Source organism: Eleutherodactylus coqui, chromosome 3, assembly GCF_035609145.1.
Source record: "Eleutherodactylus coqui strain aEleCoq1 chromosome 3, aEleCoq1.hap1, whole genome shotgun sequence".
Classification (NCBI taxonomy): Eukaryota; Metazoa; Chordata; class Amphibia; order Anura; family Eleutherodactylidae; genus Eleutherodactylus; species Eleutherodactylus coqui.
The window spans coordinates 233030989-233053453 of record NC_089839.1 but is presented as its reverse complement, the minus strand read 5'-3'; the positions used below and the strand labels follow the sequence as shown (position 1 = coordinate 233053453).

Genomic DNA, 22465 nt, shown 5'->3' with positions numbered 1-22465 from the left:
GCATTCTACATATCCTCTACATGTAAGATGCCAAGTATATAACAGTGATGTTTCATGGATGTTTCATTTAAAATCAAGTGTAGGAACTGCTAATATTTTCCTCCTTTGTGCGGTACATGTTTTTTGGGGGGGAATTGTGTAAGTGTAAATATACTTTTAAAAATTTTAATTTTACAATTTTTTGGATCATGTCATTTCTATTGCAAGATTTTAACTTTCGGTTTGGTCTTCGAAAGGCTAGGGTCCATTTTTAAGCTCCAATGTTTTGAGAAAAAAAATAATAAACCATACACCACATTATGCTAAAAGGCAAACTTGTTGTACAACAGTGAAAAGTACATACATGTAAAGACTGGGCGGTCTGGATGTAACTTTTCATAGCATCATCAAAAAAGTTAGGCATCACCAGTGGAGTAGATCTATAGATATCGTACAGCAGGATTACTGGAAGCATGATGATTGTAAAATGTACTTCCCAAGTAAGAGCAAATCCCCAATGGTGGAATTACTGGACATATTTAAAAGCCAGAATGGATCCCATCAGCAAAAAGAAATCCTTTCCCAAACAAGATATCTGTTACTCTAACATACACAGTAAATACACCTATGTGGGCGCACCCCAAGACTTTACTAAAACACACAGTAAAGAGACAAATGATGAAGAATAAATACAGGGTTATATAGCATCAGTAGGTAGGAGACTGATGCATGCCAGTTTTTAGGCAATAATTTGGGAAAGGCTATAAAGACAGACACAATGCCTGCTATATATATGTTATAGCAAACACCTGGTTTTATAAACCCCTTAAGGTCCGGCATACTTCAGGACAAAATTATAATTTTTCTCAAAAATATATCTATTAGGCCATACCTTTGACAGGTCTCCAACTGCCGTAGAAACCCATCAACACACTGCGATTGTGCCACAGAGTGCCAGTAGGCTGACAGAGTTCCCCTCCCATCTCCTTAATATCTGAAAGATCATTGTGTTACTGCCACATATAAACGGCGGTGTTCAGAGCTTTCTTCCGATTCCGGCTATTTCAGTGGGAGCTCGGCTGTCAATTGCTGCCGGGTTTCTGCTGCTGATTATATGGAAGCAGCTTGTGCCCATGTGATCAACCTTGCATAAGTGTATGTCATATTGAACCTTAAAATGGCAAGGTATTTCGTAATGTTTTTTTAGGCCACTGTGCACCATGAGGTGCAAGACTGAACCAATTCTTTAGGGTGAAAATGTATACTGAACTTGATGATGTTCATGACTTGTAGAAGTGTAGTATGGAAAGAGAAGGAAACAGTCTACCTGTTGACATATTTTCAGAATGCTGGAGTGAGTATGCTGTCATATGCTCAGATAAGAATATAAATCCATGTTTGGGTTTACATCCAGATATGGCGGCTCCGGATGCGAGACAGGTGTTTTTGGGGCGCCTAGAACAAGACCGCTTGAGACTGTTCTTTTCGGCAACAGCATACTAGAGGCTGCTAAAAATTGGCACTTTATTCCTCAAGAAATATTTTCAATGCAAATGCCCAATTATTGAGATGAAGGGGTGAGGTTCAGTCTAAAAACCATGACAACACTATATGGTAATTTGGTATCAAATTATAAAACACTGTATAAGTGTTGCCATCGTCAACAAGGGAGCAAGTCTTGCTTTAGGACATCAAGCCTTTACAGCTGATTATGAGTGTGGAGATCCCACTTCTTAGTAAGTGTGCAACATTCAAGGACAAGTCTTTCAGTACACAACAAAAATAAAAATGCACAACAAACATAAAACACAAATGTTTATTTTAGTAAAATAAAAATATATATTATATATAAAATGGGAAAAATATTTAAATGGACACTAATATGTGCAACGAACTGCAGACTGAATGCCACCCAATTGTAAATGGGAGAAGTTAGAAGAGGCAGGTATCCCCCAAAGTGCTACCAAGTGAAGAACCGCATCAGTTCTGCCACCTGTAATCTCTCAAGCAGTGCAGTGCCCTCTTACGGTTCGCTGGGCTAAAAGTATCTAAATAATCTGGAAGCATAAAAAAAATCTCCTGCTACAGTATGTCAGCCTATTTTCAGATGTCAAGCAGCCATATTTAAGAGAATTATAAGCATTTGCTAAATACAGTATTGTAGTCTTCATCAAAATAACTTTAGGTCAATAGTTCACTTTGAAACCTTGTATGTTGCTGCCATTTGATTTTTCGAGCTCCTTGTCATAGCTTGTTTGGTAGAAAATATCCAGTGGGTAGTACATCATAAAAGATATTTACACATTTTCTACAGGAGATGACGTCACTCATGTAATGTCCTCCTCTTCAGAGCAATAGTCACGACCCTTGAAAACAAATATTAAGAAAACAGTTTTACAGTCCTCTTACCACAAGATACACATAGCAAAGTCTGTTATATCCTCTGGATCCTACATACGCTTTCTACACAGTATGTGACTTTAAAGGCAATCAGTAGCATTTAGTTATCCAAAACATTGCCAGTGCCTAACGTCCCATTTAGACAACCAGTGTTTCCCAACTCCAGTCCTCAAGGCGCCCCAACAGGTCATGTTTTCAGGATTTCCTCAGTGTTGCACAGGTGATGTAATTATTGTCGGTGCCTCAGACATTGCCACAGGTGTTCTTACTATAGGAGATCCTGAAAACATGACCTGTTGGTGGTCCCTGAGGATTGGAGTTGAGAAATACCAATCTAACGACTGAATGAGCTGCGATGTCATCGTTCACTACTGGATCACGGGCTTCTGTCTCAGCACTTCACATTCTATGGGAAGCACTGAGTGTTTACACACAACGACAAACCCACAATCCAACGATGGTTCTTATGCAGATTGAAAGTAAGTGGTAGATAATATTGAACGCATAGTAAACTATTTATTTGCATTTACATTGGACGATTATCGCTCAAATTAGTTCGTTTGAATGAATTTTGAGCGATATTTGTCCTGTGTAAATGGCCCTTTAACGTGTGGTCATAGGAATTTATCCTACTGTTAATTCCACTTCTGGAGTCCTCATGACAGCATACACGTTGAGTTTGTTCCCTGGACTCCTGTAGGGACAGGAAGTGCAAAAGTATAAAGTACCTCTCCCCCCCCACCTAATCACCAGTGTGTCCCAAATAACTACAGTGACTGCGTCCTTCACCAGAAGGTGTTCTTTATTATGCTCAAACAAAGGTTTGAGAACGTACAGGGAGAGAGGGGAAAAAAGCCTGTATGCTGTCATGATGCCTCCAGAAGGGGAATTAATGGTAGGATAAATTCCTATGTTCCCCTCGTCATCATGAGAGCATACACATGGAGGAATACTAGAGCAAGAGGAAGGGCTTAGGGCGGGACTACAGCCTGTAACACTTTTCTCCTGAAGTCGTATCTCAACCGGTCTCCAGATCTAGTCTATAATGCTTAACAAAGGTGTGGTTGATAGACCACGTGGCGGCTCTGCAGATTTGATCAGTGGTGGCATGAGCTTTTTCTGCCCATGAGCAAGCTATGGCCCTGGTGGAGTGGGCTTTCAGTCCTTCAGGGGGAAAAACGCCCTGAGATATGCAAGCCTCCTGAATAGCTCGTCTGACCCATTGGGTGATCGTATCCTTAGAAGCGACCTTTCCCCTTGGCTGGCCCCTATAATTGAATAGGTTATCAGAATTTCTGAAGGAATGTGTTGCCTCTAGGTAAGCCAATATTGCCCTCCTGACATCTGAATTGTGGAACTTTCGCTCCTTCTTGTTCCGGGGGTCTTGTCAGAAGGAAGGAAGTGTTATTGATTTTCTGCTAAAACTGTCCTGTAGGGACAGAAAAACACTGGTGATTAGGTGGAGGTACTTTTTTACTTTTCGGCTTCCTGTCCCTACAGGTGTCCAGGGAACAACCTCCATGTGTATGCTCTCATGATGACGATGGGAAATGTAGCTTTCTAAACATTTTTCTACATGTACAATCGGTACCTGCATTAAGTAAAAGATGAAGTTTGATGCATGTGTTGTATGTAAATTAGCTTCTTGAAGTCATGGAGATGGTGCCACTCAAACAGTCATGTGAGCTGGTCCCTAAAAATACTCATTCTAGCTTGATTGATGTATCTGAGGCTAGGATAGGCATCAGAAGCTGTTCAATAGCCTGTTCATATGCTCTTGTTTTCTAGTTCTTGGGAATGTACAGCGAGGCAGGCTGTACCCAAACTGGCTTCACAGTGAAGTCTTCAACAATTCTTAATGTATTCCTGCTTAAGGAACGCAGCCTGTTCACATGATCCGAGGTGCGTGTTATCCTGCTCCCATAGGAGTCGATGGAAATTATGCACCAAAGATAGGTCAGGTCCTATCTTTGCGCACACCTCAGAGATTAGATGCGACCTGCAGTCACATGTCCTATCTTTGTTAGGTGCATGAATTTAGCACGTCTAACACTCTTTCATGTGAACACTTCTATAGGAAACCATTGGTTCCTATAGCAGTACGTTCTGTGTGCGCCTCTAATGCGCATGGACAGCGCTCGTCTAAAAGAGGCCTTAGTCAGAGATTTCTGTGGTATACAGAAGTTCAATTATAAGCATTTCATAAGTTTTTAAACTGTTAATGACAAATACATCAAGTTTAGGCAAACAAACAACATTTAGGCCGGTTTCACAGGGGCGAGAAAATCGTGCAAGATTTGTGCATTGCAAATTCTGAACAAATTTGAATGGGGTCATACACATGAGTGATTTTTTTTCCCTGCAATACATTGGGAAGAAAAAAAAACATAAATCACAGCTTGTCCTATCTTTGGAGGCTCTCTTAGATCGCCTTGCATTGCCCATTGTTTTCAACAGTGCTGGCAAAGCATTGCATGGTGTGCAAGGTGCAAGATGCACGTAAGTGCGATGCGAGTTTTACCAATTGAAAACAATGGAAAAGACTTGGTGATCCTCCGCCGCTACTTCCCCGAAGTGATGCAAGCCAGTTTTAACACAAAAGCGCATCTGTGTGGACATCGCATGTCGGAGAGCGCTATATCACACTCGCCTGTGTGAAATTGGCCTTACAGTGATGAAAACTTTTATTGTAAGTCTTCTGCAATTCACCCTGGCATGTCGAATATCAACTTTTGAGCCAAATCTTGACTGATGCCAAACCGTTCTGGTCTAATCACTGCTTGGAATTTATCACAATTCTGTGTTCTTGTTTGTCCACCCGCTTTTTGAGGATTGACCACAGGTTTTCAATGGGATTGAGATGTGGGGAGTTTCCTGTCTATGGAGCCAAAATGTCAATGTTTTGTTAACCCAGCCACTTAGTTATCACTTTTGCCTTGTGATATGGTGCTCCATCATGCTATGAAAAGCATTGTCCATGTACAAATTGCTCCTGGTTCGTTGGGAGAAGTTGCTCTTGGATGATAGATACCATTCTTCATTCATGGCAGTGTTCTTAGGCAAAACTGAGTGAGCCCGCTTCCCTGGATGAAAAAAAACCCCACACATGAGTGTTCTCAAGATGATTTACTCTTGGCATGCCACAGGACTCATGGTAGCACTCAGCAAGTAATCATTCTCCAGATGTCTCAAACACTCTGAAGAGGGCTTCATCAGAGAAAATAAACTTAATTCCAGTCCCCTGTAGTCCAATCGCTGTACGGTATTTTGTCTAATGAAGCCCACTTCGGACTGTTTGGGACATCTAGAAGGACTGCCTGGAAAATAAGAAGGCGAGCACTACCATGATTCCTGTGTCATGGCAACAGTAAAGCATCATGAGACCATTCATGTGTGGGGTTGCTTTTCAACGAAGGCAATGGGCTCACTTGCAATTTTGCCTAATAACACTGCCATGAATAAAGAATGGTATCTAAACATCCTCCAGGAGGAAGTTGGTGATTAACTATGCTTTTCATGGCAAAATTGGTAACTAAGTGGCTTGGTGAACAAAACATTGACATTTTGGAGTCAGAAAACTCCCGAGATCTCAAGGCCATTGAGAATCTGTGGTCAATCCTCAAAAAGCAGGTGGACAAAAATACTGGTTAGGTAAGAATGGCTTGTCATCAGTTAGGAGTTGACCCAGAATCTGATATCCACCATGCCAGGGCAAATTGCAGAAGTCTTAGATACAATTATAAGCATTTCATAAGTTTTTAAGATTTTTTATTTTGTTTCTCAGCATACCACAGAAACCTCTGGAGATCTGAAAACACTGCAGCAGCAAACTTTGTGAAAACCAAAATTTGTGTCAGTTTCAAAGTTATTAGCCTCAACTGTATGTGTGGGGAAAACTTTGAAAAAATAAAAATAGAAAAAGCAACAGTACAGTCTGAAAATGCATTATGGTTACACCCTAGGACCCTGACCTCAGGTCACTCGAATGATACAATAATGGAAGAGGCAGCATTCCAAATAAATGAGGATAGAAAAAGTGAGACTTATTCACTCATCAGTGCCAAAGTAAGCCGCTAACCTAATTGGTACGCCAATTAGTATGTGGTTAAACTGTATATATCTGGCTGTAAGGACCTTTAAGATGGTCACATGTGAGAGGTGTTTGTGAACTGCCAGGACCTTAAAGTCACGCTGACTTGTTCAGAGATTTCGCTTAAAAAGGTGCGTTTTTTGAGCATTGTGGGTGTGACCCAGCAGCAGGAGAGGATATGAAAGAACTGTGCTGAGAGAGCAGTGTGTGTGTACCAGAGACAAAGCTGCCCCCTGAAACAGAGTGGACATATCAAATAGTGTGACATCCCATAAAATGGTAGGGACTGCAGCTGTAAACACAAACCGGACTGGGAGACCGGTACAGGGCACAATGGGAGCAGGAAGAGGCGAGTAAGTCACTAAATTATTATGTTAGTGTACATGGAAAGGGCTGTATCAAGATGTTACAACTTGGACAACTCCTTTTAAGTATTTGAACCCGAACTGGAGCTAATTTACACATGTTCACATAAAAGAATTTACAGATTAGAGTAAATCCCTGGCCAGGGTGACTACTGAGCGTGATCATTTTTAAAAGGTACAAGTCCATGATGGAAAACAGAATATAAATTTGTTTGTTGTTTTCACAAAAGATTTGCTTATGGCCCGAGTCACAAATGCTATAAAATGATTGTATGTATCAAATGTATACCAGCTGGAGTACATTTTACTTGTAACTAGTGATGAGCGAGCACATTCGCTAAGGGCAATTGCTCGAGCGAGCATTGCCCTTAGCAAGTACCTGCCCGCTCGAGACAAAAGGTTCGGGTGCTGGCGGCGGGCAGGGAGCTGCAGGGGAGAGCGGGGAGGAACGGAGGGGAGATCTCTCTCTCCCTCTCTCCCCCCCGCTCACCCCTGCTGACTGCCACTACTCACCGCTCCCCCGCGACGGCACCTGAACCTTTTGTCTCGAGCGGGCAGGTACTCGCTAAGGGCAATGCTCGCTCGAGCAATTGCCCTTAGCGAGTATGCTCGCTCATCTCTACTTGTAACCTATAAGATGTTATATTGTTTTTATATTTTGAAGAAATGTAATAAAAAAAGTAAAGAAAAAAAAGTACAGGTCCTTCGTTATTTTTAAAGGAAACAGAAAATTATTAGCGGTACCTAATAGTATGAAAAGTGTTTGCTTTCCTCTGTTAGAAGGACATTAGAAGACTGTGAACACTGTTTATCTAGGTCTTTGTTAATGCAGTATCTATTTTAATTGCTTTAATAAAGAACTGTTATCACTGTGTGCAGCCTCTCAATATGTGGCATCATATTTGGCACCTTTTAGACCAATGCAGCGTGTTGGCTCTTTCGCAGATGCTTAAGAAAAGCTCCAAGAGTAAGAGCTGAAATGTCGCATTGACACTGATAGATGAATTATTTTAGAAGACTTTTTTTTTCTGTCACCATTTATTTGGAATGTTGCCTTTTCCGCTTTTTATTGTTGAAAGGTTTAGAAGGCAATTTTTCTACACTATAAGGCAGAATGCCTCCCAACCGTCCAAAATTTGGGACGCTGTCCCGTAGTCCCAGGTGGCAGGAAGCATGTCCCATCAGATTTCTGTGGGACAGTAAGTCAATGAGGCCGGCCCTCACACCACAGTACAAAGTGCACTGATAATACTGGCACTATAATATCAGAGCAGTTACCGATACTGGATGAGATCACAGTCACATGACCACCCCAGGTGTTTTATCTTGCAGAGAAGTTAAGAGGGGAGCTCCCTCCAGCATCTCCTGCAAATCTTAAAGGAGACGGAGGAGGGACAATGTCAGTGGAGAAAAATGGTGCCAGCGGGAGGGGGTGGCGTTAAAATGCTGCTGCTATCTCAGCTACACTGTGGTGTTTGGAGCTGCTGAGGTGACATTTTTTGCTACACTGTGGTTTTGGAGCTGCTTGGACATGCTGGAAGTTGTAGTTCTATCAAAATCTCAAGAGATGGAGAACTTGATTTTGATAGAACTTCAACTTCCAGTATGCCCCGACCACTTCAGACATTCTGGACATGTTGGGAGTTGTAGTTTTACCATAATCTTGTGAGATCAGGCTGGTGACACACTGACGTATTTTAACCTGCATCCTCAATTTTGCATCCATATTACGGAAGTGCGCCCTGGCCTGACCATGGGTCCCCTGATCCAAACACTGAGCATCATACATTCCTATGATGAGTTTGGCCCAGGAGACCTGCACTCAGGCCAGGATGTGCTTCCGTATTATGGACACAATACGGAGATCAAAATATGTCAGTGGGTCACTTATGTTAGACTAAACCACACTATCCAGCTGGTCGTATCTGGCCAAGTCATACCCACCATAGCAGCCAGTGGCCACATGCTTACTGGCAAAATCGTGTGGCCATTAGTTGCTATGGGCTGACTTGTAGTTTCCATAGGTACCATTTTAGGCTAATTGTGACTTTTTCATTACTTTTTATTGTGTTTCTTGGCATGCAGATGACCAAATAGTAGTATTTCTGGAATTGTTTTTGTTAACCCATTTAGGACCAGCCACTGTATATATACGGCGGCTGGTCCTGGGCTTAGAGGACCACCGATCGTAAAAATACGGCGGTGCTCTAAGTCTCTTGCCTCTGCAATCAGTCAGAGGCAGAAACGGGTTATTAGCTGTTAGTGACAGCTGATAACCCGGAGCAGAAGGCAGGAAGGGTTTTTAACCTTTGTGACCTCCCGGGATTCCCTGCTACTGCAGAGCTGGAGGGTCAGACTTAGACCCTGGCAGCTCTGCAGATGACTAATATCACCACAGGGGTTGCTTTCCCCTATAATTAGGGCTCCTATGGATGCCCCAGCTACAGTGGGAAAATGTCAAATAAAGTTAAAAAAAAAAAAAGGGAGTGTCCCCCAGAGGTCTTATATGACGGACGTCATGGGGGACACAGATAGTAAAAAACACAATTACATAAATAAGTAAAACAAAACAACGGAATAAAACAACAATACATACATAAGAAAGAGAATAACACAAAGCAGACGCCAACAAAAACCGTCACCGTATGCGCCCTGTGAACCAAAACCATACATACTATATATCAAAACGTCCGAAATAAATAGAGGAACCCGTTCCCATACTTTATTTTAGTGTAAATATAAAAATAATTTTAAAAAAAAACTATAAATGTTAAAAAAAAAAAATCATTTTTTTTAGCATTTTACCCCCAATAAAACTAAAAAACGGGAAAAAAAGTCAGTGAAAAAGATATTAAAAAAATAGTCCTATATGTCACAGGAAAAAAAACGCAGCAAAAATAATTTTGGTAGCTAAAGGAAAAAAAATAGAGCAGTAAAACCGCCACATGGGTAAAATCCCTAAAAAGTGTCTGGTCCTTAAGGTACAAAACAACCTGGTCCTTAAGGGGTTAAACAGCAAGCACCATAGATAATATGTTAACTATTATGGTAATACCATAATTTATTTCACCCAACGAATATTTTTTCTCTTTTTTTTACTACCTTAAGGATGCCTGTCCACGGGTGTCGCGGTGTCTAACAGATAGGCTGACCGCAGAGAATTGCGGTGGTTCGCAGCATGGAAAGCTTCAGACAGCGTGATTCGCCGGCAATTTACCACCAGTGAATTATCGCCCGTGGACAGGAGCCCTTACACAATAAAAACCCTTTAAAAATTGTATTTGCATCACATTCAAGGACCTATAATATTTATACTTTTCTGCCAACAGAGACTTCAGCGGCAGCCGGAACGCAGCAGTGAGGAGGCAGCTGGCCAGCTCTTTGGGCGCAGAAGCATGGGCAGCATGTACTTTTGCTGCGGTGAGGAGGTGGATCGGCCATCAGGGAACAGAGAACCGGCGGCGGCTGCTGGGACAAAGCAATCAGCTGCCGGGCGGCCGTCTCGCTGGCGGAACAGATGCACGCCCAGCGGCAACATGGCGGTGAGAGGGGGAGCGGCTGTCATGGAGCGTCACTGAGACGGTGGCCGCCTGGGAGCAGGAGAGCGGCTGTCATGGAGCAGCACTGAGGCAGCGGCCGCCTGGGAGCCGGCGACGGCCACTCCGCTGACAATGATCACTGAAGCATCTACATTGGTGACTGCCTGCCCTGCTGCTGTAGCCTAACGGTTACTTCTCATTATTACATGTTAATGCTGGCAGCTTACACCAGTAACATGGAAGTAAGCGTCAGCCTAAGGCACCAGGCCAGCCAGTCATCTATGTACACTGTGCTGCTAGGACCTTCGTGTCTTGACCCTATCTGGAGCTGGGGGTGTGATGGGGCGTTCTCTCTGTCAAACCAGTAGCTTCCGGTGGCGTCAAGATACACTAATACCGCTGCTTTGTTTTAGTGATCAGTTGAGGTCTCCGCAGCAGGACTCCCACTGATCAAAATGTATTAAAAAGTGTAGCTACTCTTTAAACCACAGGACACACTACGTATCTTTATGAATTTTGTTATGCAATAGCTTTGGTCCTGTTACTGGTGTAACATAAGCATGACTAACTATATGCCCAGCTCTAGTCCTGCATGATCTGTGAAGGTGTCTTGTGGTATCTGGCACCAAGATATTAGCAGCAGATCCTTTAAGTCCTTGTTTTTACAGCCCATCCCACAGATGTTAGAGATACTTTCCTTTTGAGAGCTGGGAAATATGACGTCTAAGTCAACACTTTGGAAAAATTGTTCAAAAATGGTTTATGGAGCAAGAATTCGGTGGGGCAGTATGCATTATCCTGCTGAAAGAAGCCACTGCCATTAGAGAATATGTTTGGCATGAAGGGGTATAGTTCCGTAACAATATTTTGGTAGAAGGTACATGTCAAAGTAACATCTACATGAAGGCGGGGGACAGAAGATTTACTGGCAGAACATTGCCCAGAGTATCACATGGCCTTTGCCGGTTTAGCTTCTTCATATAGTGCAATACATCCCGGTACATCTCATCATCTGGTAAACTATATACTGCATGATGTAAAAGAATATATTACGCATCAGATTCTTCCAGTGCTTCATTGTCTAGTACTGATGTCGATGTGCCCATTGTAGATGCTTTCAGCGGTGGACAGTGCCTAGCATGGCTACTCTGATTGGTCTTCAGCTATATAGTCCCATAAATTGCAATGCCCTGTGTTATGATACATTTCTATCATAGTCAGCATTAATGTTTTTCAAATCAATTTCTGTTACAGTAGCTCATCTGTGGGATCGAACCATAGCTGTCGATGCCCACATGCATCAGTGAACCTTGGGCACCCATGACCCTGTTGCTGGTTCAGTTGTATTTCCCCGGACCACTTTTAGTAGGTACTAACCATTGCATACTGGGAATACCCAGCAAGACCTGATCCAGCTGTCTCCTCATTGTAATTTGGCCCTGAAAGTCACTTAGTTCCCTATGCTTGCCCATTTTTCCTGCTTCTAGCACATCAACTTCAAGAACTGACTATTCGCTGCCTGCCAAATATAACCAAATCTGTTGACCGGTGCCATTATAATAAAATAATCACCGTTATTCACTTCACTTTTCAGTCGTTGTAATATTATGTCTGACACAAATACTTAAGGGCAGCTTGATTTAACATTTTACATTAGAAAACTGGTGTAGAAAAATTGGACATTTTGGTGCATGCCACCCGGCACACCAGTATGTGCAGCGTTACAATTTCACGTCAGCCTCTGCACCTTTTTTAAAAAGCAAGTGGGGCTTACTGTTACAGGGAGAGGCCGCTTGTGGCCCGTCACATTTAGTGTCATTTATGCCGAAACTGGTGTAAATTCTAGGTTAAAGCTACACCAGCTCATAGCTGGTATACATTTCCCATCTGCTGCACAGGCAGCCCAAAGATGCACCAAGAGGTATTAAAGGGGTTGTCCCGCGAAAGTAAGTGGGGTTATACACTTCTGTATGGCCATATTAATGCACTTTGTAATGTACATTGTGCATTAGTTATAAGCCATACAGAAGTTATTCACTTACCTGTTCCGTTGCTAGCGTCCTCGTCTCCATGGTGCCGTCTAATTTCAGCGTCTAATCGCCCGATTAGACGCGCTTGCGCAGTCCGGTCTTCTTTCTTCTGAATGGGGCCGCTCGTGCCGGAGAGCGGCTCCTCGTAGCTCCGCCCCGTCACGTGTGCCGATTCCAGCCAATCAGGAGGCTGGAATCGGCAATGGACCGCACAGAAGACCTGCGGTCCACCGAGGGTGAAGATCCCGGCGGCCATCTTAGCAAGGTAAGTACGAAGTCGCAGCAGCGCTGGGATTCGGGTAAGTACCGGACATTTTTTTTTTTTTACCCCTGCATCGGGTTTGTCTCGCGCCGAACGGGGGGGCTATTGAAAAAAAAAAAAAACAGTTTCGGCACGGGACAACCCCTTTAAGAGGCTCGCACCTTTCAATACATTTGACTCCCTTTATGACAGTATAGCCTTTAATTGGAACAGTCTAGGTAATTCTGCCTATTCGTGTTCTGTATTACAACTACATCTTTGAGAAGGTATCATAGCCAGCAAAATATTATTTACCTACAAATTTCAGCATTCCATTGCACAACATTAGATTATACTTTATTTTACCAAAATTACCTTTTCAATTTTTTCATCCAACATTCTGAAAAACTCCTGCTGACTCTCAGAGATGTGTATGCTAAAAAGAAATTCACTAGATTATTTAACTGTAATAAATCAGAATCTTTTTTTTTTTAAACTTTTTTTATGGTATTTTAAAACTTTGAGTAGACAATAACTGTAAGTCATCAAAAAGAATTTTGCATATATACACTTATCACATCTTAACAGGAGAATAAAGAAACATCAATACATACTCCACCACCCACCCCCCGTGGATGCCATATTTTTACTCAATTTACCTATTGCTAACATTTCCTGCGAACCCCTCACTCAAGTATCTTTCTTGCCTTTTTACTACCACAGAGCGCTGGGTTCTTTAATAATTGTTTTCCTTTCATTTTACAACTGAGGCTCCGCTGTGCCCTAGACTTTCCCTTGACACTTTCCATGTCTGTACAGAGTTCTATAGGGATTAGGTGAAGTGGACCAGTGCCACAATACACTAACGGCGAACAAGGACTACTTTGTAGCAGCCTGTCCTTTTTGAAATACAGCTCACACCAGGTAAGTCCTAACCTGTTGCCTTTTCCAAATTATAATATACCTACCAGAGGCGTAACTTGAAGCTCCTGGACTCTTTGGCCCCCAACTATAATGCTGTATTCATTGGGCTCCCTGTATGGAGAAGAGAGGTCTTATGGGCCCCCCTAAGACTCCTGGGCCCGGGTGCAAATGCATCCCCCACATCCCATATAGTTACGCCAGTGATACTTACATATAATATGTTTATACACATTCTTAGAGCACTGTCCTAAAACCTTCTTTTGCGTATCTTAGGACTGGTGTGGGTCGCAGTAGTGACAATCCTATTGATCAGACGTTTATTACCTATCCTACGGATAGGTGATAAAAATGAATTCTTGCACAACCCCTTTAAGATTAAAAAGGGACATTGTTCTGTTGGAGCAGTGTACGCACTTCTATAGAAGACCTATTACAGTTCCATATAAGACGGTGCCATACTATAGCCATATGCTTGATCTCTAATAAAGGGAGCACAATGAGAGAAAGCCCCAGACTCAAAGATTATATATAGCTTCTAGCTTACTTTATTCGATGTTGATGCCCAGGTCCTGGAGCTTCAGTATTATTTCTAGATCGAATGTTATGTGCAGCACTTTTCTCCTAAGATACAACAAACACAATTGTACTTGGATTATTACAGTAATTTGTATGCATAATAATTTAAAAAACATTACTGGCACAGTTACATACAAAAATATATAAATCAAACCAATGACTGATTTCAAGTATAAAATTGCTGTTTTGCATAGACTAAAATGGTATTGAACATAATAAACGATATGAAAAAATATTACTATGATGGAGCATAGCTGGGCGGCGGAAGCAAGTAGACGTGTGGCGGAGAGGCTCTGAGGGGCACATGGACCCCAGCCAAGATCTTGCAGAATTCCGAGGTGCTCATGTGCCCAGTCCCCCTAGGTTGGACTGTACAAGCTGCAATGTACATTTGGAGAGTACCTCACACAGCTGGGACAGTTGTAGTTGGTATGGCCCGTCATGGCCTACTTACCGGCCACATCCCTAAGCTCTAAAGCTTGTCAGGGCTTACGGTTCCTAGTCCGCGGATCACCATCCCATTGCACTGGAGAAAGAATCGCCTGGGCTCCCTACTTTCATAGTCAGACGCATCAGGTCCTGAGGTCCCCAGTCAGGCTCTATGACCCCAGTGGAGGCTGCTCCTCTGTGCCACTTTGAAAGGCTGTTCTTCTCAGTGGCCACAATTTTGGATATGTGGCAGCACGTAAGGTAGTCCTCCTTGAGGCTTGCAGCATCACACCAAGCAGAGGCCCATCAGTTCTGTCCCTTGGGACTTCCTCAGTTTCCTCGAAGAGCTCCAATAAATAAGTGGCACGGCTGGACCACCCTCTCCTGTAATCAGCCATTTTAAACTCTTTTTGGGACATTGAAGCTACTACCCCTGCATTTGGAACAGAAGTATCATATCCTCATTTGTGATAAGTTAAGATGGGAATGGCCACTCTAAAAAAGTTAACATATAAACCCTATGGTTTAAATGGTATTGAACATCTAAAAAGCCATCTTTCAAAAACCCATAAAATAGGTTGAGGAGTGTGATATTTGAAAATATAAAATACGTCTCATGCGGCTTCTTCTCCTGATCCAGAGAGTGACATAGATGATGACATACAATTGCAAGATGAGGCGGATCTGAGAGAATACACTAAGCATTACAGATTGCATTAGAGATCTATTTAAAGAATTTACACAAATCATTAAGGAAGAAATCTTAGCATTCAGGAAGAAACAAGTCTATGCAAGGGTTTTAAATCCTAGAAGATACATGCGCCCAAATAATTACTAACTCAGAGAGTGACGGAAATTCTTACTGATAAGCATAAAGAACTTTATCTTCAAAAATTGCATATTGACAACCTGGAAAAATCTCTGTAGAAGGAATAATTTAGATATAAGAAGAATCCTGGAAACCCTTTCAGATAAAGACATCTCATCTATTTTGTCACAAATCTTCAATGAACTAGGCAAAGATGAAAGTAACAATGTTGCATTGGGGAGAGCTCACCGAGTATTCAGACCTAAATCTATCGGTGTGGATAAACCAAGAGACACTATATAAACAGAATAAAATAACATAATAGGTTAGGCTGAAAAAGAGGACATATGTCCATATAGTTCAACCTATTACCCCCCCAATGTTGACCCAGAGAAAAACAAAAACCCCAATGACGTAGAAGCTAATTTTCCTCATTTAATGGGAAAAAAATTCCTTCCTGACTCCACATATGGCAATCAGAATAAACTCTGGATCAACAACCCTTCCGAAGTAATCAGTGACGATAGTATGCAATATTGTGATGCTCAAGAAAGGCATCCAGGCCCCTCTTATACTCTAAGTTTAATGTTCAATCTGAGTGTGTTAGTGGAACAGAATGTGCAGGCTGGGTGGTGTATGGACAAGAGGAAATCAATGTATGTGGTGCAGTGCCATGGTGGGCTTTGTAGGTGAGGGTGAGGAGTTTGAATTGAGTTCTGTAGTGGATGGACAGAGTGCAGTGGCATCCGAGAAGTGGCTGAATAGGAAGATTAGTCTAGATGCCCCATTTAATATGGATTAGAGAGGGGAGAGTCTGGTGGGAGGAAGGCCAAATAGCAGCAAGATGCAGTAGTTGAGTCAAGAGTGAATGAGGACGACAACAAGTGTCTTTAACGTGTCCAAGGTGAGAAACGGATGGATTTTTGCAATGTTCCAGAGGTGCAGGTGGCATGTTCGGGCCAGAGGTTGGATGTGTGGGGTAAAGAGGAGCTCTGAATCCACTGTGACCCCAAGACAGCGGGCGTGCCATCTGGGGGTTATGATGGTGCCAGATACTGACATATATTTATACATAGTCATTAGGTTCTCCCTCAGCTTTCATCCAACCAGGCCTCAGTTTTTCCTGCTGTGTCATAGTTTTCCTCAGACATTACTACTCAACCTTATTGGTCAGACTTCTAACATTAGTCAGTTTGGAAAGTTTTGGTTATTTTTATTTTAAGTGTATACATATAAACTGTTCTGCCAGTTCTAACTGAAGTAACCTCTCCCACCACTCCATCCCCATTTTATTACTTTTTCCAGATTACTGTCTATACTATCTTCTCCTTTCTCTCTGGTTGCCCTCCCCTTAGTTCTTACTTTAAACACTCCTGCAACCTTTTAGCCATCTTTTTCCTCAGCATAGTTACACCCTCACCATTGAGATGCAGCCAATCCTTACAGTAGAACCTGAAGCTAACAGCAAAGTCATCCTGCTCTCCAGGAACCCAAACACCTCTTTCCTACACCAACTCTAGAGCCTCTTGTTTACCTCCCTAAATTTCCTCTCCCCATGGGTTGTGGCACGTGGTACTGATAGTGTTTCAGAAAATACTAATTAGTTTGGAGGTCCTTACTTTAAGCTTACACCCTAGTTCCCTAAAATAGCTTTTAAGGATCTTCCAACTACCTCTAACTCGGTCATTAAAAAAAATTGTATACCATGACCACTGGATCCTCACTAGCCCCTACCAGTAATCTGTCAAACAGATTTGTGACACATCGAACACGAGCGCCAGGAAGACACCATGCTGCTCGTCGACCCTTGTTTTTGTGGTAGATTGTCCTATTCTTTCCTCTAATAACTGAGTCCGCCATTACCAGGACTTGAGCCCCTAATCCCCTTTTTACTGGAGCAGACATCCCCTTGGTGTTCAGAGGCCATGTTGTGTGGTAGCAGCGCTAATCCTGTAATAGCATTCCCTTCATCCATCAACTTTGCAAATCTGTTAGGGTGTGCCAGTGCAGGACCAGCTTCCCTAGATCTCTTCCTTCTATCCCTCTCAACCGTCGCCCAGCTAGCCCCAACAAGTACCCGCTCAGTGCCTAGCAAACTTTATTCCATGTTGCCAATGTATATCCATGTTGCAAACATTTAGATATAGGATCTGGGCTTCCAAATGTGCATATACACTTAATACAGTACACATATTTATGTTTGCTTTATATAGCATTTATCTGCAATACTTCTGCTCCTTTTATAAATCCAGACTAGCTTCAAAAGATTGAATAGGATAGAAAAGAGAAATATTTCAAGTTTTATCTAAGCTTATGCTGGACCTGGGGAAACAACTCCAGCTGCTCATGAGAGCCTTAAGACAGAAGAAAACATTCCATATAAATGGATGCTTCCATTTGGGCTAGCAATCTTTGGATTCAACAGAACTTGGATCCTTAAAACACCAGAAGATCTTCCCAAGGTTCTCAGCTAATTGGATTGAAGCCACATTCATGTACCCAATTGGATCATAGCTAATTAATGCTTGAAAATACCTTCTCTTCCAAAACAGGATGGCTGGATTCTGGTTACTCGTAAGAAACCCAAGAAATTAAGCCGACTGGATTCAGATAATTCTAAATCACCAAGAAGAGTCCCATCCACAGATAATGGCTGAAAATCTTTTCATATATAAAATCCCCACCTGCTGAAAGGGCTGCGTCTGATTGGCTGAGCGCTCAGCCAGTCATTGAATTCAAATGTCTACATACATTTTTATGCTAATCTTCATTTTGTCTCATTTAATGTAAAGGGTATTAACGTCCCCTAGAAAAGTTCTACAATATTTGGAAAAGAACATTGTTAGTACAGCTTTCCGTCAGGAGACTCATTTTAACCAAAAAAAAGTTCTTCACACAATGGTATAGCACAACATCTTCAGTAAAGAGACAGAGGGGAAGCTATTATATTGAATTAAAAGAAATTTATTGTAACTTCCATGGGCAAAAATCAACCCACAAGTTTGTTGTGTCTTCCTAAAATGCACAATTTTTGATGAAAGGTTCATACTTGCAAACATTTTTATGCCACGAATATTCACTGGCATGTCGTCTTTTCCATTATTTTTGGCTAATTACAAAGTCTTTTTAATATCTCACTTCAACCTTCACAGGATACCTCTAATGGTTCAGCTAACATCCCCTTTACAAAAACAAACAAAAAGAAAATCTGAAACCTATTAGTCGATTTTCATTTGGTGGACCCACATAGAATTTCCCATTTTTGCACAAAATAATTTTTCTTTTACTCTGCTGTACATAATAAGTACTCAAAAGTTGACTATAGTTATATTCCACATTCTTCAATTGGTTCAGTAATCAAAACTTCAAATGAGCCAATTCTCTACTTAGATCATCATGCTCCCTTTTTCCTGACTATCGTTATTTCACCCAAACATCCCCCACACCTCTGTATTTTAAATGAAAGTCTACTTAAAAGAAAAGAAGATATTGAACATATTTAAAAGGTATAGATAGTTATTTTAAGGAGAACATAGGAGAAGCTGTAAATCAATCAATACTATGGGAAGCCCATAAAGCAGTGCCTAGGTGTCTCTCGATTGAATTGTGATCCAGGAAAAAGAAAGAGAAAGAAAAACTATTTTCTTGAGCAGATAAAAATACTTTAGACTCGTTATAAAAGAGTAAATTCTTCAAATCAGTAAAAGGATACATTTGATTAATGAGTTAAGCTTAAAGATCTATTTAATAAATAAAACAATTATTTTTTCTATGCAAGATACAAGCATTATGCTTTTTGAGTTAAATGTGGGAAGAGACTTGTGGCCACAATTAAAAAAATAAAAATGGTAAAATCTTAATTTCCAAAATAAACGATAAAAATGCAACAATTCACCTTAAAATAGCAAGAATATTCCTCCTTATATAAAATATTAATGTCAGTTTTGATAAAAATTCACATAAGGTTCAAAAGATACAATAAAAAGTTTAAATACTTTTACGCCCCCACAGATATCTAACACTCAAAATGCTTCACTTCAAGAAGTTGAAACCGCCATCAATCTGTGTCCTAACAGTAAGAGTCTTGGTGCAGAAGGATTTAACTCCCTTTACCATAAAACCTTCTAGGATATTATAGCTCCACACCTTCAATATTTTAATTATATTAATAAAACCAACGCCTTCCAGAAAGAAGCTCTGCCAGCCCATGTAACCTTTATCCCTAAGGAAGGGAAAGATATTACCTTATGCAACAGCTATAGGGCCATCTCAGTGATTAACAACGATATTAAACTCTATGCTAAAATTTTGACGAATAGATTTAAAACATTACTCTCTAACTTAATTAATCTGTAGCAAGTAGGCTTTACAGCTTCTCGAGGGGCCAAAGATAACACTTTTAGAACTTTAAATATAATTTACTATGCCAAATATAAAATTCGCCTGGCTCTCCTTGCGATAGATGGAGAAAAAGCATTTAACAGAATAGAGTGCATTTTCCCTAATCTAACTATTGAAATTTGGCTCCCCCAATTTATTTTCAGATAAGTCTATGGCATTATATACAAACCCCTCTGCTAAAAATCAATAGTGAATTCTACCCCTCTTGATATAAAAAAAAAACAGCACTAGGCAATGGTGCCCCCTTACACCATTGCTGTTTGTGTTAATAGAAGTCTTTTCGAAAAAATATTAAGACAAAGTAGATGCATTCTTGGTTTGATCTTTGGTCAATAGGGGCACAAAACAACCTCATTCACAGATGATATGATATTAATTGTCACATAGCCTCAAAGTTCAATGGATGTTTTTTTACAAGAACTGAATGTATTTGGTTAGATTTCTAATTGTAAGCCAAATTTATCTAAATCAGAGGCTCTTAACATAAATATTGATGATAGGACACGATCTGTAATTATTAAAATCTCTTTTCAAGAATATGTGTAAGCATATGACTTCTCTAGGAAGCAAAATTACCCATAATACATTTAATCTTTACGACTTAAAAAAAAATTTAGCCTTATGAAAACCCTTACAAATTATATGGTTTGGTAGAAAAAAAATTTTATAACGTAATTCTCCCAAAAATACTTTACCTATTGCAAACTTTGCCCATTGAAATTCTTGTGGCCTTCCTTATTAAATTAAAACGTATTATAACAAAATTTATTTGGCAGGTTAAGGCTTAAGAGTTACACTGCCGTTCAAAAGTTTGGGGTCACATTGAAATGTCCTTATTTTTGAAGGAAAAGCACTGTACTTTTCAATGAAGATAACTTTAAACTAGTCCTTACTTTAAACAAATGCACTCTATACATTGCTAATGTGGTAAATGACTATTCTAGCTGCAAATGCCTGTTTTTTTGTGCAAAATCTACAAAGGTGAATAGAGGCCCATTTCCAGCAACTATCACTCCAGTGTTCTAATGGTACAATGTGTTTGCTCATTGGCTCAGAAGGCTAATTGATGATTAGAAAACCCTTGTGCAATCATGTTCACACATCTGAAAACAGTCTAGCTCGTTACAGAAGCTACAAAACTGACCTTCCTGTGAGCAGATTGAGTTTCTGGAGCATCACATTTGTGGGGTCAATTAAACGTTCAAAATGGCCAGAAAAAGAGAACTTTCATCTGAAACTCGACAGTCTATTCTTGTTCTTAGAAATGAAGGCTATTACATACGAGAAATTGCTAAGAAATTGAAGATTTCCTACAACGGTGTGTACTACTCCCTTCAGAGGACAGCACAAACAGGCTCTAACCAGAGTAGAAAAAGAAGTGGGAGGCCGCGTTGCACAACTAAGCAAGAAGATAAGCACATTAGAGTCTCTAGTTTGAGAAACAGACGCCTCACAGGTACCCAACTGGCATCTTCATTAAATAGTACCCGCAAAACACCAGTGTCAACATCTACAGTGAAGAGGCGGCTGCGGGATTTTGGGCTTCAGGGCAGAGTGGCAAAGAAAAAGCCATGTCTGAGACTGGCCAATAAAAGAAAAAGATTAAGATGGGCAAAAGAACACAGACATTGGACAGAGGAAGACTGGAAAAAAGTGTTGTGGACGGATGAATCCAAGTTTGAGGTGTTTGGATCACAAAGAAGAACGTTTGTGAGACGCAGAACAAATGAAAAGATGCTGGAAGAATGCCTGACGCCATCTGTTAAGCATGGTGGAGGTAATGTGATGGTCTGGGGTTGCTTTGGTGCTGGTAAGGTGGGAGATTTGTACAGGGTAAAAGGGATTCTGAATAAGGAAGGCTATTACTCCATTTTGCAACGCCATGCCATACCCAGTGGACAGCGCTTGATTGGAACCAATTTCATCCTACAACAGGACAATGACCCTAAACACACCTCCAAATTGTGCAAGAACTATTTACAGCAGAAGCAGGCAGCTGGTATTCTATCGGTAATGGAGTGGCCAGCGTAGTCACCAGATCTGAACCCCATTGAGCTGTTGTGGGAGCAGCTTGACCGTATGGTACGCCAGAAGTGCCCATCCAACCAATCCAACTTGTGGGAGATGCTTCTAGAAGCGTGGGGTGCAATTTCACAAGCTTACCTCAACAAATTAACAGCTAGAATGTCAAAGGTGTGCAATGCTGTAATTGCTGCAAAAGGAGGATTCTTTGACAAAAGCAAAGTTTGATGTAAAAACAATGTTGTTTCAAATACAAATCATTATTTCTAACCTTGTCAATGTCTTGACTCTATTTTCTATTCATTTCACAACGCATGGTGGTGAATAAGTGTGACTTTTCATGGAAAACACAAAATTGTTTGGGTGACCCCAAACTTTTGAACGGTAGTGTAAGTAAACACCATTAATATGGCCAGGAATTTTGGAGGAATAGGCCTTTCAAATTTTGAAATCATATAAAAATGCTATACATCTCAATCGCATGATTGATCTAGTTCGCTTAGACTATAAATTATGGGTTGATCTTGAACTTTATTCAATGCAAGGGGATATATGCTTGATATGGGTTACACCATATGATAGAGCGAAATTATAAGAGATTAATAATCCTATGATAGGTTTAACCATGAAAATCTGGCATAAGTTAAATAAAAAAAATTAA

At 41.0% G+C, this 22465-nt stretch overlaps 1 protein-coding gene across 1 annotated transcript in view; it reads right to left on the bottom strand.

Annotated features, from left to right (window-relative positions):
* Positions 1–1781: 1781 nt before the first annotated feature.
* Positions 1782–22465, bottom strand: part of C3H1orf21 (chromosome 3 C1orf21 homolog) — a 128931-nt gene continuing 108247 nt past the window's right edge. The window contains exons 4-6 of the mRNA XM_066597090.1: positions 14113–14189; positions 13020–13080; positions 1782–2345 (exon numbers count right to left, since the gene is read on the bottom strand). Coding sequence (XP_066453187.1) covers positions 2307–2345; positions 13020–13080; positions 14113–14189 — 177 coding nt within the window. The 3' untranslated portion in view covers positions 1782–2306. The remainder of the gene's footprint in view (positions 2346–13019; positions 13081–14112; positions 14190–22465) is intronic.